This window comes from Mirounga angustirostris, unplaced genomic scaffold (assembly GCF_029215605.1).
Source record: "Mirounga angustirostris isolate CCGP_5_RB_7025 unplaced genomic scaffold, mMirAng1.0.hap1 SCAF_8, whole genome shotgun sequence".
NCBI classification, from domain to species: Eukaryota; Metazoa; Chordata; class Mammalia; order Carnivora; family Phocidae; genus Mirounga; species Mirounga angustirostris.
The window spans coordinates 4048818-4063566 of NW_026991716.1; the positions used below are offsets into that span (position 1 = coordinate 4048818).

The 14749-nt window shown below is 44.2% G+C and overlaps 1 protein-coding gene across 9 annotated transcripts in view; it reads left to right on the forward strand.

Moving 5' to 3' along the window:
- RIPOR2 (RHO family interacting cell polarization regulator 2) overlaps positions 1 to 14749 on the forward strand; it is a 327440-nt gene that overhangs the window by 203494 nt on the left and 109197 nt on the right. The window contains exon 1 of one of the 9 annotated variants that reach the window (XM_064597089.1): positions 11377 to 11543. The exons of 6 other annotated variants lie outside the window; for them this stretch is intronic. In XM_064597089.1, the coding sequence (XP_064453159.1) occupies positions 11483 to 11543 (61 nt within the window). In that variant the 5' untranslated portion in view covers positions 11377 to 11482. Of the gene's footprint in view, positions 1 to 11376; positions 11544 to 14749 lie in introns of those variants that run through there. 2 more of the 9 variants (XM_064597078.1, XM_064597088.1) reach the window with 2 other exon arrangements.

Here is a 14749-nt window from a genome sequence, read left to right on the forward strand (position 1 = left end):
GTTGACAATCTTTTTTTCTTTCAGTAATATTCATCTATGGGTTGACTTTAAATATGTTATCCTCTGTTTTCTGCCCTCTGTGGTTTCTAATGAGAAATCACCTGTTGGTCTTGTTGAGTCTCCCTTGTATGTGATGAGTCATTTCTTTCTGCTTTAAGACTCTCCCTTTGTTTTGGGCTTTTGACAGTTTGATTATAATGTATATAGATGTAGATATCTTTAAGCTTAGGTATGTGGAGTTTGTTGAGGTTTTTTTTTTATGTATAAATTAATGCTTTTCATCAAATCTGGGAACTTTTTGGCCACTACTTTTTCAAATATTCTTTCTGCTTCTTTTTCTCCCTCTTCTCATTCTGAAGGCCCTATTAAATATATATTGGCATGCTTGGTGGTGTCCCAAAGTTCTAGCAGACTCTGATCATTTTTCATTACTCTTGCTTCCTTCTCTTCCCCAATCAGGATAATTTCAGTTGACCTCCCATAAGTTTGCTGACTCTCGTCTACCTGGTCAAATCTGATATTGAGCATCTCCAGTGAATTTCTGATTTTAGCTATATTATACTTTTCATCTCCAGGAGTTCTAGTTGGTTCTTTATTTTATAATTTCTATATTTCTTGTTAAACCCATTTCTATCACCTCCCACCCCCCACATCTGGTAGCCACCAATCTGTTCTCTGTATTTATGATCTTGTTTATTTGTTTGTTTAGATTCCACATATAAGAAAGATCATGTGGTTTTTGTCTTTCTCTGTCTGACTTATTTCTCTTAGCATGATGCCCTCAAGGTCCATTAATGTCACAAATGGCAAGATTTCATTCTTTTTCATGACTAATATTCTATTTTAGATAGATAGATAGACAGGTATAGATATGTCCTACAATTTATTTATCCATTCATCCATCAATGAACACTTTGATTATTTCCATGTCTTAGCTCTTGTGAATAATGCTACAATGAACATGGGGGTGTATCTATCTTTTCAAGTTAGTATTTTTGTTTTCTTCTGATAGCCTCTACCTTCTTGTTGATATTCTATATTATAGAGACATTGTTCTCATATTTAGTTTCCTTTAATTCTTTGAACATATTTTATTGATTGATTGATTTTTTAAAGATTTTATTTATTTATTTGACAGAGAGAGATACAGCGAGAGAGGGAACACAAGCAGGGGGAGTGGGAGAGGGAGAAGCAGGCTTCCTGCAGAGCAGGGAGCCCGATGTGGGGCTCGATCCCAGGACGCTGGGATCATGACCTGAGCCGAAGGCAGACGCTTAATGACTGAGCCACCCAGGTGCCCCCTTTGAACATATTTTAAATAGATAATTTAAAGTCTCTGTCCCGGTAAGTCCAACATCTAGGCTTCTTCAGGGACAGTTTTTACTGACTGGCTTTGTTTTGTCTTGATTTCTGTGTGTAGGTCATAGTTTCTTCTTTGCAAGTCTCATAAATGTTTGCTAAAAACTGGACAATTTAAATAATGTTACATGGGAACTCTGGAAATCAGATTCTCCCGCCTCCCTAGGGCTTTTACCACTGCCTTAGGCAGATTCAGTGTTTACCAATTACCTCTGTTTTCGACAAGCAGGCCCAGGTTGAATAACTCTGAGTCAGGTTAAATAAAGACAGCCTTGCCAATCGGATCTTCCAGGAAACCAACAACCAGATCAAACATGGCATTTCTGGGATTGGGGTCTTGAAACTCCAACTGCATTCCCCAACCATTCCAATGACTGCCAGTTTATTTGCACTATGGTTGCAGGCTCTTGGTTTTCAAGGCTACCACCAAGCTGGGGAAGAGGAGGTGGGGATAGCACAAATCACGATTTTTTCCAGTGCTCCTTTTTGTTTTTGCAGAAGAGATGGTTCCTGAAGATCCTTACTCCACCATCTTCTCTGATATCCCAGCTGATTCTCCCAGCTTTTTCTCAATCATATGCCAAAGATCTCATAATGACCTATCACCAAAAATTATGCTTATTCATCTATCAGTAACAACTCAATGAGATCCTCTTTCCATTCGTTGAAAATGGCTGGAAAACCTGTGATTTGCCAAAGGATTGAGTCCCGGTCATTTAATGTCATCTGTGTTTTAAATAACAGTACTGCATACTGTCCCTTGGGTTGGCACCCAATGATTTATGTACCACCAAGCAGTCTCCCATCATAAGATTTAGGATGGGGAGAGGTATGTCTTGCTTTCAAAGTTCAGAAAGTCACACTTTATCATCTGGCCTCCTTTTGGTGGAAGGAAATGCCCTTTTGGGTCTAGAGTCACAGTCTAGGAAGGAGCATTGTAACTCCCCCTAAAGCCTCCCCTAAATTTCCCAAAGACTTGAAGGACTGGTTCTCTCTGCCCTCTGAGTTTCCTTTCCTGACCGCTTCCGCACCTTCCTACAGCTCCCGGGCCAAGAAGGTGGTCCTGAGCTTAGAAGGGGGGAGGAGGGGCTCACTGCACAGCGGTCCCTGGTAACTATTCGAAAGTGGGTTATAGGGGCACCTGGGTGGCTCAGTCGGTTAAGCGACTGCCTTCGGCTCAGGTCATGATCCTGGAGTCCCGGGATCGAGTCCCGCATCGGGCTCCCTGCTCGGCGGGGAGTCTGCTTCTCCCTCTGACCCTCCTCCCTCTCATGCTCTCTGTCTCTCATTGTCTCTCTCGCAAATAAATAAATAAAATCTTAAAAAAAAAAAATTAAAAAAAAAAGAAAGTGGGTTATAGAGCCACAGAGAAGGATTCCTGTCTCGATTCATGTTATCAAAACCGTAGGAGGTAGGTGTTATTATCAGTGGAGTCATGGGGTTTCTATACTGGAGAGGCTTTGGAATTACATCCTGGGTGAGACAGAGGGTACAGGCCAGCGACTGAGTCTTGAAGTTATGCTTGTATAGTATTATACAAGGTACTGTTTGTATAGTTGTGTTTGTATAGTATAGACAAAGTATTGATAAAGATTGTGTTTTAATTTGGGACAGCTTGAGGAGAGAGGGCTGAACTCCGGATTATTATTTTGCAGAGTCATATTCAATAACTTCAGGCAAAGAGCTGGTGTGGCAAAGCCAGGATCAAAATTCAGTTCTGTCAAATCCCAGAACCAGTGCCTTTTATGCCATTTTATAAAGTCACTAGTTGTGGGTTAACCACTCCCAGCAGTCAGACCCTTAGCCCAGGGCTATTTCTTACAAACCATACCCAGTGTGAGTCTTGCCATAGAGACCATTTTTGCTGGGCTCTCCTCCCTCCTTCCAGAGCAGAGTGAGCAGATGCATTCACTGGGCAATTATCCTCATTGTCTTCAGTCCTACTGGAGAGAACCATCCAGGGCTTTGGTCAGCCTGTTCTGCATCCTTCCCCAGCACCTGCCACAAACGTATTCCTTCAACTGAGAGATACACCTAGAACTGGAGAATCCTGCAGGAAGGCTTCCAAAGCCTCTGTGCTGTCATCCCACAAGGTGGGATCTCCTCTTGGCAACCTGAAAACAAGAATGTCATTAAAAACCGTGTTCCTTGAGTCTCAGCTCCTTGGTCGTGGCATTCCGCCATTAGACACATTTTAAGTGCATTTTTACAGGCCAAGGTACCCAAAGAGAAGATTATTTCTGGCTTTGTGGGTTTTTTTTTTTACCTTCTTTTTCTTTCTTGATTCCAACCACTCCTTGGTTTCAATTCCTCTCTCCTACTTGGTTCTCCTTTCTGTTTCTGGACACTTTACCCCTAATTATTTCAGATTCTTTTCCCTGCTCTGAAGTGTTTGTATCTGAAAATCAGAAACACTTTCTAGAGGGACTGGGAAATTCTCCAGAAGTGGAGACAGAGAAGGGATTGTGAAGCTCATCCACTATTGGAATGAAAGCCCATATTGGATGATGACATTTTCCCACTAGTATGGCTTCCTCCTTTAAGCACTTCACAGATGGAAGTTTCTTTTTCAAAAGAGCAAGCTTTGCAAAAAATGTTTAAAATTAATAAATAAACAGTTCATCATTCTAAATTTTCATGCCACATGTTGATGTTTATATGTTCAGCACAATGCATGCACACTTACACATTTACTTAAATGTTTCCCACTGGACCTGAAATATACTAGACATTTATGATTATTTTTCAAAGGGATAGGTGGATAAATGACTGACTGAATGAATGAATGAATGACCACAGGAGCCGGTGAGTGAAGTTCCTCAAAGCAAGGACGAGGATTCACATGTCTTTGAAATTTGAACCCCTAGGGATAGCACAAAGTGGGTACCAGCTGTTTAGGGTAGTATAAAAGCTTTGCCAAGTTCCCGCGCCTTTGACCTTGATGAGATTCTGTTGTTACACTTAGCCCAGGTTGTCACAAACAGTCTTTGCAATGAAAGAGTTGGCTCATACTGGCTCACCTTACTTTTGTTCTCTACCCCAAATCTGGTTATCAGAGCTGTTTGCCTCAGTCCCTGAAAAAGCAAGGTCCTTTGGTTGTCATTCCAGACCCACGTCTTCCGAGGTAGTCGAACTACTCCCTGTAACCTACAGCCCCTTAATTCCCCCTCACTGACTGCCTAGCTGTGCACATTGAGCTTCCTGAGCCTTGGTCTTTCTATTCTAGTACAGATTTGAAGAGGCTCAGAATAGGCCACCCAAAAATATGCCACATTGGCATTAGGATTATTTTTAGCTGACGGCAATTGAGAAACAGAAGACACAGGAGAACTCTCTGCCCTCTCCCTTCCTGCCTAAAAGCAGGGCAGGCAGTCCCCTTTGCAAAGGTCTGCTCTCTCCCACCGGGGCGAGAAACTCTTCATCACTGAAGACCACTTTTATCACTGGAGACAGATGAGCGCGCAAACAGATGTTATTAAACAGCCCTTATTGATCACTCACATCCTAGCCTCCTCCCCCAACTTTACCACCTCTAGGAGCCCAGACCTTCTCCTTTTCCTTTGTCTAGCCACTGATCCACAGCTTATTGCTCTTCATTAAAATGATATATAGACCGAGTCAACCACTTCTCTGGGATTTCGACTTCTTTTCCGTGAAGCCCCTCTGCATATAGAAATATTAATACAATTTCTATGCCCTTTCTCCTGTTAACCTGTCTTGTGTCAGTTTAATTCACAGGTCCCAGTTAAAGACCTAAAAGGATAGAGGAAAGGGTTTTTTTTCCCTCCCCTATAGATTCTAGGGTGAATTCTCCAGTGAAAGTTTTGCCCTCTTGTATTCGATTCACACTAGAGCTTTTGGCCATTCGTTTAGTCACTGTTACTCATTTTAAAAAATGCAAATTGATCAATGACTTTCTTCCTAGTAATATCCTAGGAGTTTGAAGATACAAAGTTTAAGAGGAAAGAGGCCCTGCCCTTAAGGAGGGAAGGGCAGGGGTGAAATAGGTACATAAATAAATAGGTGGACCAAGGGAGTAGGTTAAGCATTTCCACCTGGAGATATAAGAGAAGCTTCATGGAGGTGGTAGCCCTTAAACCAAGCTCTGGAAGATGAGTGGATGTGTCCCAAGTTGAGAGGACAAACAGGCGTCAAGGAGCCACGTCAGGAAAGGTTTGGAGTATCCACAGCTGGGGACCTGCAAATGGCTCAGCCATCCCTTATGTTTTCCACATATGCGAGACCGTGTAATGTGGTCAGTGAGGGTAAAGCTGGGGCTTAAGTCAGATCTTGGCTCCACCACAGGATGTATAACCTTAGCTGGGTCATTTTACTTCTTGGGCCTAGAAGTAAAATGAAGATAATAATACCAATTTCACAGGGTTGGTGTGAGAATTAAGTGAATCAAGGGACTTAGAACTATTCCTGGCATTATATGTGTTAGCTATTAATTATATATTTTCTCCATTTTGCCAATTTTTGGCATTTATATAAACAGAATCATACTATTTATATTTTTTGAGACTTTTTTAGTCAACACTTTTTTCTTTTTTTTTTTAATATTTATGGGGGGCGGCAGAGAGAGAGAGGGAGGAGGAGAGAATCTCAAGCAGACCCCACTGAGCACAGAGCCTGACACAGAGCTTGATCCCAGGGCCCTGAGGTCATGACCTGAGCCAAAACGAAGAGTCAGATGCTTGACTGACTGAGCCACCCAGGTGCCCCAACACTGCTTTTGAAATTTACTCATATTTTTAGTTGCCTCTGTATTTCATTAGTTTTCCGGCTTAGCTAATGCGTATACGTCTTATCTCTGTAGAGTGAGTGTGAATTTTGGAGAGCATGGACCATATTTTCTATATTCCTTGCTTTCAAAGTGTTCTCAGTGGCATTAGGTGTTTGTTCTTGGAGACTGTTAGCTGTTTTTAGAATATCTAATTGGAGAAGACAAGACCGAGGGGAACTTACCGAGGGTTGTTGAGATTTTGTACTGAGCATGGTGACTGCTCATTCCCTACCCCCACTGACACTTGGATCAGAGAAATGGCCCCACGCTGCCCTGTGAGAGATATAAGCTGGATAATTATGACTGGCTGTGTTTAGTGTGCCCTGTGCTATGTCAGTTCCTCTACATGAATTATCCTATTTAATCCTCAGAACAAGCCCAATGAGGAAGTGTATTGGTTTGCTAAGGCTACCGTAACAAAGGACCCCAAACTGGGGGCCTTTGATAACTAAAATTTGTTGTCTCATAGTTCGGGAGGATAGAAGCCTAAGATCAAGGTGTTGGCAAGGTTGGTTCCTTCCGGACAAGGTGAGGGGAATCTGTTCCATGCATCTTGCATAGGTTTGGGGGGTTTCCTGGCCATCTTTGGCATCCCTGGCTTGTAGATCTCTGCCTTCATCTTCACATGGTGTTCTCTTTGTGTGCATGATTCTGTGCAAATCCCCCTTTTTTATAAGGACAATTCATATTGGAATTAAGGGCCCACCCTATTCAAGTATGACCTCATCTTCACCAGTTACACCTGCAATGACCCTAGTTCCAAACAAGGTCACTTTCTGAGGTGCTGGGGTTAGGACCTCAACATATGAATTGCGGTGGGATTGGGGGAGCACAATTAAGCCCATAACAGGAAAATATAGAAAATAGGCCTGGAGAGACCATGCTAAGTTGCTGATGAAGAAAGGCTGGGGGGCCCAGGATTAACATGGTAACCTGGTGGCTCTGAGATGGGAGGAGATGGAAGTGGTACAGATCCCAGGAGTCACTGGGATGTTGTGGTGACCCAGATCCTCTGCAGCGCCGCCTCCCAAAGCTGTTCTGACAACGAGAAGTACAGGGTGAGCCCTGGAGCTAGTCCAGTTGGCCACTCGCCAGCTATGTGTTCTTAGAAAAGTTATTTAAGCTCTCAGAGTCCCATTGCTTCATCTGTGAAGGAACAGCATCCCCATCATGGGACTGCAAAGAGTAAGGGGCACGGGGATGATGGGTAAAAAATGTAGTAATGGTCAAAACTGACACCCTCCCTTCCTCCCATCCAGTGCGAACCCAGATATCCTGCATTTGGGTCCATTGTGTGTGTGTGATAGAAACAAATAACATAAATTTACCCTCTTAACAATTTTTAAGCCCCGTTGACTATTTGTGCATTGTTGTGCAACCGATCTCTGGAACTTTCTCATTTTGCATGACGGAGACCCTGTCAAATGACAGCCCCCATTCCCCTCTCCCCCTGGCCCCTGGCAACCACATTCTTTTGTTTCTATGAATTTGAAGACTTTAGATGCATCATAAGGGGAGTCATGTCATATTTGTCTTTTTGTGATTGGCTTATTTCATTTAGCATCATGTCCTCAGGGTTCATCCACGTGTGACAGGACTTCTTTCTTCTATAAGGTTGAATAATATTTAGGGATGGATTATCGGATGGATTATTGGATGGATTATGGATGAGTCCATTACTGAATGGATCAAGAAGGTGAGAGATATATATGGACATTTAGCTTGCTACCACATCTTGACTATTGTGGATAATGCTGCACTGAACATGGCAGAGCAGGTATCAGTTCAAGATAAGATCCTGTTTTCAATCCTTCTGGATATATACCCAGAATTGGGATTGATGGGTCATGTGGCATCTGTTTTTAATTTTTAATTTTTTGAAGAATCTCCATACTGTTCTGTGGTGGCTGCACCATCTTACGATTCAGATCCATTTTTATTAATTTTAAGTCATTAAGTACAACTCTTGACCAGAAAAGTCATTTGAGTGGGAATCGGGGTGGGGGGGGGTGGTAGAAGGGTCAGGAAGGAGGGAAACGAAGGAGAGCTAGAGAAGGCATCTGCCCCAGCTGTCTGCCTCTCGGTATTTCTAAGTGGAGGAGAGGCTCTATTGGCCTTTGGGGCTGGACGGTTCTTCTCTTGAGCCACTGCCCCATGCATCGCAGGAAGGTTACCAAGGCATTAAATACCAGTAATACCCCCAGTCATTGTGCAACCCCAAACATTCACATATGTCCAAACTCTGCCCTGGGGACGGTCCCAGCCCTGGTTGAGGGGGATTGGAGGTTCCAGCAGCCCCTGAGCTGCATGCTGGTTTTGGGAACCCCACAGCAACCAGAGCAGGGATAAGCCCATTGCTGGTGCCCAAGTAGCCCTTCGTGAACCAACGGACTCTAGAATTCCTCTGTTAGCTAGCATGCAGTGGGGCGGTACTCAAATCAGAGGGCTGAAAGCTATCGGGGGAAAGTGGGGAGGCGGGGGGGAAGCGGGGAAGGAATGTGTTTTCTTTTGCAGAAAGAGTAGTCCTCAGCATTGAGACACCCAGCTCGGTGTTTCACCTGATAGTCCCTCCTGTGAGCCGGTTTGAGCGGGTTTGGAGCTGAGGACCTGTGCAGAAGGAGTCCCCCTCCCCCGAGTTGTCCTGAAGTTACTTTTAGTTCATTACAATATGAAGATCTCCTCCTATGGGCTGGGTTTCCTGCCATTTTTTGAACATGGGGTGTACGCAATCGCACGTTGACACGCTAGACTTGTACAACTGAGCCAAAGTGCCTAAGTAATAGAATATGTGTGAGTTCCCCAATGTATATGTAAGCTCCCTACCCCGCCCCCTAATACACTGAATAAAAGCTTCCCGTGCTAGCCCCAGGGGGAGATGGTGCTTTGAGAGCTAGGTCCCTGTCTTCTTACTTGTAACAAGTAATAAAAAGTTCTTTGCTTCTTACACTTCCTTGGGTTGTATTCAATTTAATGCACCCCAAGTGACAAACCCCTTGAGTTTGGTTACACTTTCTCATGGCTGGACTTTTGCAGCCCCACTTTCCTTACTCTCCCCTCGGAGAAGCTGGTGTAATGTGACGGGTGCAGTTGATAGAGGAGGAGACAGATTCTGAGCTTGCAGAGTGCCAGTCTCTCCGAAAGCACTCAGTAAGACGATGAGAAACCACTACACACCTATTAGAACGGCCAAAATCTAGAACGCTGTGAATACCAAATGCTGGTGAGGATATGAAATGACAGGAATGCTCATTCATGGCTGGTGGGAATGCAAATGGTGCAGCCACTTTGGAAGACAGTTTGGCAGCTTCCTACAAAACTTAACATATTCTTATCATACCAACCAGCAGTTGTGCTTCTTGGTATTTACCCAAAGGGGTTGAAAACTTATGTCCACACCAATGCCTGCACATGGATGTTGCTGACAGCTTCATTTGTAATGGCCAAAACTGGAAGCAATCAAGACATCCTTCCGGAGAGGAATGGATGAAGAGCCCATGGTCCATATGGACGGTGGAATATTATTCAGCGCTAAAAAGAAATGACTTCACAGGCCATGAAAAGACGTGGAAGAAATTTAAATGTGTATTACTAATTGAAAGAATCCAACCTGAAAAGTCTATATTCTGTATGATTCCAACTATATGACATTCTGGAAAAAGCAAAACTATGGAGACAGTTAAAAGAGATGAGCAGTTGCTGGGAGGTGGGTGGGAGGGGTGGATGAAGAAGAGAGCACAGAGGGTTTTTAGGGTGCTGAAACTACTTTTTATGATACTGTAATGGTGGATACATGTCATTAAACATTTGTCAAAATCCATGGAGCATACAACACCAAGAGCGAACCCTAAGGTGAACTGTGAACTCTGAGTGATTACGATGTGCCAGCGTAGGCTCGGCAATTGGAACAAAGACACCTCTCTGATGATGGATGCTGGGGATGGGGATGCGGCTGGCGCTAATGGGGACAGTTGCACCTGTGCATGGGCAGGGAGTAGATAGGAAAACCCTTACTTCCTCTCCATTTTGCTGTGAACCTAAAACCGCTCTAAAAAATAAAGCCAATGAATGAAAAATATATTTTTAGGGGCAGCTGGGTGGCTCAGTCAGTGAGGCGTCTGCCTTCGCCTCAGGTCATGATCCCGGGGTCCTGGGACCGAGCCCCACGTCGGGCTCCCTGCTCAGCAGGGAGTCTGCTTCTCCTTCTGCCCCTCACCCTGCTCTCGTGAGCTCTCTCACTCTCTCTCTCTCAAATAAATAAAAATCTAAATCTATTTATCATCTATCATCTATCATCTATATTTTTTTAAACCCTACTCAGTAAATAGTTGCCAGAAGTCAACCCTGGGGGCTAACAACTCCTCGCCATTATCCCTATTTGCTTTTTCTGAGCTTCTGACCACCTGTGAGGTCTTTACAACACAACAGAGAGCTCTGGAGCCTCACACGAAGTTGCAGTATCACTCAGACACTGGTGTTTGAGCCCCATAGGGAACTTAGCTCTGGGTAGTTCCTATGGGGACCTGCCCAGTGCTCCTGTGAAGGCTCCCCGGTTGGTGACTCCTCCCTCTCTGGGAGGAGTTGCCTTTGGCGTCGGTTTTCTTCTATGTTAGTGATGGTCTGAAGACCCAGACGGAGTCCATACTGTGAAATGGAAGTGGTTTGACCCAAACAAGTTACCTACTGCTTGGCCATAGATTAACTGAGCCAATAAGAACCTACACGTGCGCTGAACTCAGTTCAAACACTTGTAAAGTTTCTCCTTCTCAAATGCAAGAGGTTTGCAAAAAGAAAGAAGGCAGCTATGACCGAGTGAACGAGAAGCTTGGTCCCCCCAAATGCCCCTTCGGTGTGGCATAGTGGCTGGCTGTGCTCTGGGAGAAATTGTCATGGACGCAAAAGCAAGATAGATGTGAACAGCCCCCTCTCTTACGCTACCCATTGTGTTCAAATTCCTAAGAAAGTTAAAAGCCTGCCTTTCTCTTTAAGAAAAACTGAAAGTTGTAGCTTTGAAAGAATTCATTGCACTCAGACTGTGCAATGGTGGTGTCTGTGTTCAGGTTGAACCGGATCTGCAGCCCCCCTTCTCCCCAAAATTCTTCTCAGGGGCGAGAATTACCCCACGTGGAATGCACTCGGAAAGGCTCAGGGAGCCTATTCATATGAATGAAGCTGCCTTCCGACGGCAGAGGCAGAGGCAGAGGCGGAAGCTGCCTCCCTGAGGGCTTTCGCAACCTGCAGCGGGGGAGACGAAATCGCCCCGGGGAGCCCTGGTGTCAGTGCGGACTGTCAGTGTGCGTGCTGCGCTCCTCCTGTCGCCGGCTGATTGCCCTCTCCAAGATGCAGTATCTGGACCCCGAGGAGCTCCTGGGCGAGGAAGAGGATGATATTTTTGGTGAAGGTAAATGTCTTTCTGGCAGGACCCATTCTGGTCTGCTTTGCTTAGCTTTGAAACTTTTGCCCAGCTGGAGTATTTTGAAAGCATCCTGGTGGTTGTGGGTATCCATCTAGGCACCACCGAATACGAGGCAAAGCAGGACGCCAGGGAGTTGACTCGTTCCTCCAAATATCTTTTTTTTTTTTAAGTCATGACTAGATAAATGTTTAGGGTAGGAGATGAGCGCTCAGTTATTCCCCGTCCTTCTGTGCTCTCTTGCCTAACACGTTAAGGGAAGCCTGTCGTGGTGCTTTGCATACCGCTGAGCTGCTGGGGGAGCAGTTGGACAGATGGACCATGGATGCTTCTCCATGGCACCATATTGCTTTCATCTGCACCAGCTGCCTCTCCTCCGTCTCCCTTTCCCTTTGAATCTTTCTCTCTTCCTCAGATGTATTTGGCACCCAACTGTCCACGCCCTCCTCCTTTTCTTCCAGCTGGGATGCTAGCTTCTGATACTCACTGGCACCATGTAGTTTTCCCTTCTTATTTTGCGGTTCTTCCACAAGCAGACCTGTGGGGTGGGGTTTGGCTATACAGGTTATAATTTTCAGTGGCTAATTTCGTAACCTGCAGATGTCTTGTCCAAGTGCTGCCAATGAGATGGAGCTTTTCTAGAACTTGAAATTGTCTAAATAAATGGTAATCTGGGCTCAGGGATCTCATCACTTGGGTTGATTTCCGTAAGAAACCATAGCTAGTTTTTGAAAACTCTATCAAGTAATTTTTTTTTTAATGAGCACTAGTAAAATTTTGAGTGACTACTCAAGTAATACAAATCCACTGAAGAAAAATTACAGAGTATACATAGTAAGACTCCTTTGCAACCTACTCATCTAGGGTGTAACCACTACCAGTGTTTCAATGTCTTTCCATTATTTTGTTCTGACCTCAGAAATATTTAAAATCGTAATGTGAAGTTTTATCATAACCAAAATCAGGTTGAAGAATACCTACACCAGCTTGCTTGGTGTTTGCCAACTTCTCAATCTGTTGCTTTACCTTGATGACAGGTATTTAGGGCCTCTTGAAATTTGACCTTAGATATTCACCCCCTGCAGGACTTAAAAAATGCTTACAGCTAGGAAGATTAGCCTAGATTGGACAATGCTGATTTTTCACCCAACCCACAAAACCCCCAGACCACATTTCTTTTCCCCAAAGCGATTCTTCGCGTGTCTGACTGTGGTGCTAAAGAGCGCCATCTAGAGTCCGATGCGCCACACTACGGTTTATGTGTGGCCCCGCCCTGAGGGAGAGTTAAGACCTCAGCAAAGCAGGCTTGATGAACCTGTAGGATCTCTCCCATGAGCATTCCTGATGATTAAGGTGATTATTTCAACCTCAACAGGCATGGGTAAGACTCAAGTAGGGAGTCGGACAAGATGCAGATTCAAAATCTCATGTGCCTCGAACTCCTTTTGTGACTTATGCAAGTTACGTAACTCGCTACGCTAACCTTGTTTTCTCAGTGCTGTTGGGTCGTACCGATCATCTTCACAATAGATTCGTAGTATTTGCATTGCGCTTCACATGTGATATGCTTTACACTTTCTGGACTGAATTTGTCATGGAACATAATCTCCAAAGATGAGCGAAAGAATCCTTGTAAGTCCAGCATCCCAGTGTATTTTTATTTGGTTCTCTGAGTTCTGGCTCATGTTTGCCTATTTCTGCGAGAGCTTGGCCAGCTGGTGCTTCATTTAAGCAAGTTCTGCTGGGGGTGGCAGCCAAGAGTTTCAGCAGTGGGGTTAACACTGCCCGGGCTTTGCCCCTAAATCCCTCTGTGACCGTGAGCAGGTTACTTCATTGCTATGTGCCTCAGTTTACTCACTTATAAAATGGAGTAACAACCTCACAGGCGGTGGGCTGATTAAATGTTGTTGCAGGGAAGGGCTTAGAATAGTGCCTACCACATAGTAAGTGCTCAATAAATACCAGTTCCTACTATGGAATAGAAGGTGAAGCCCAAGAGCTTTCTCACATGTTGGGGTAACCTAATGGATTCAAAATAAGACTGATTTACAGACCTTCAGCTTCATAAACCACCGTTCAGAGGTATGAGATGGCGAACATTCATCCGACAAGTTACTGGCAGCTGGATCCGAGCGCTGACCCTGACGTCGTGTGGGTGTAGGGTCCTGGGCAAGTCATGTCCTCTCTTTGAGCCTTGCCTCCATCTAAAACAAGAGGGGTGATTACACATTCTGTAAGATTTCATTTAAAGAATTCCAGCATTCTATTACTTAATCTTTTCTGCACAGTGACATGCGTTTACCTACAGGGATTCAGCTTGCTCTATGTTTCATGCTTTCGGCTCACTTAACAGGCCTAGGAAAGCAGAAAGCTTTTGGTTCTGATATAATGGAAGGAAAATGCCCAGGAGCTTGTTACTAAGGCAACCATATTTCCTCACAATGGACACATTTTTAAAGAACGCTTTCCCCCTAAAGGAATACAGATGTAGAATTTAGGTCCATTTGCTTACAAGTATATGTAAATTCATTTAGGTTTATGGACCACATAGAGATCTGGGAAGAAAAAAAAATGAGTCATGCTCACAATATTTTTTTAACTGCCTTTCTGAGATCCTGTTTGCTTCAGCTATTGTTTTCTGTGGTTAAAGAAAATGTTATGGTTCACAGAATTAAGAAGCACTGATGTGTCCCTCCATTCTTGTACTAGGGGAGAGTTGCAAATGGTTAGTGAGAGAGAGAGAAGCAGTGATCCACTTACCCTCCAGAAGTCCCGATATTTATTCTCCCTCTTTTCCATCCTCTCTCTCTCTCACACACACACACAGAGCGCCTCAGGTTTGCTTTCCAAATAACCCCAACATCATCATGCCACTCAGAACATGGTTGCTATCAGGTAGACTTTACTCTTTCTCGGGAGAATGATCAATTTGATTACCAAGGTATGGAAAGATCAGTCATTGGAAGGAGACGCTTTTTTCCCATCGTTATTTCAAACGTATCAAATTAAAGGGCTTTCATCTGTTTTATCACTGTGCCTTCTTGACAGCTAGGCTGGTGTATGTGAGTAGAGGTAGCTGGATGGACAATTATAGTAATGATAACTATAGCATCTGGTGGTGATCAGAATAATAAGAGAAAACAGTGTCGTGCCCACTGGAGGCCCCCAGCCAGCTTCCGGGAACAGAGCAGAGT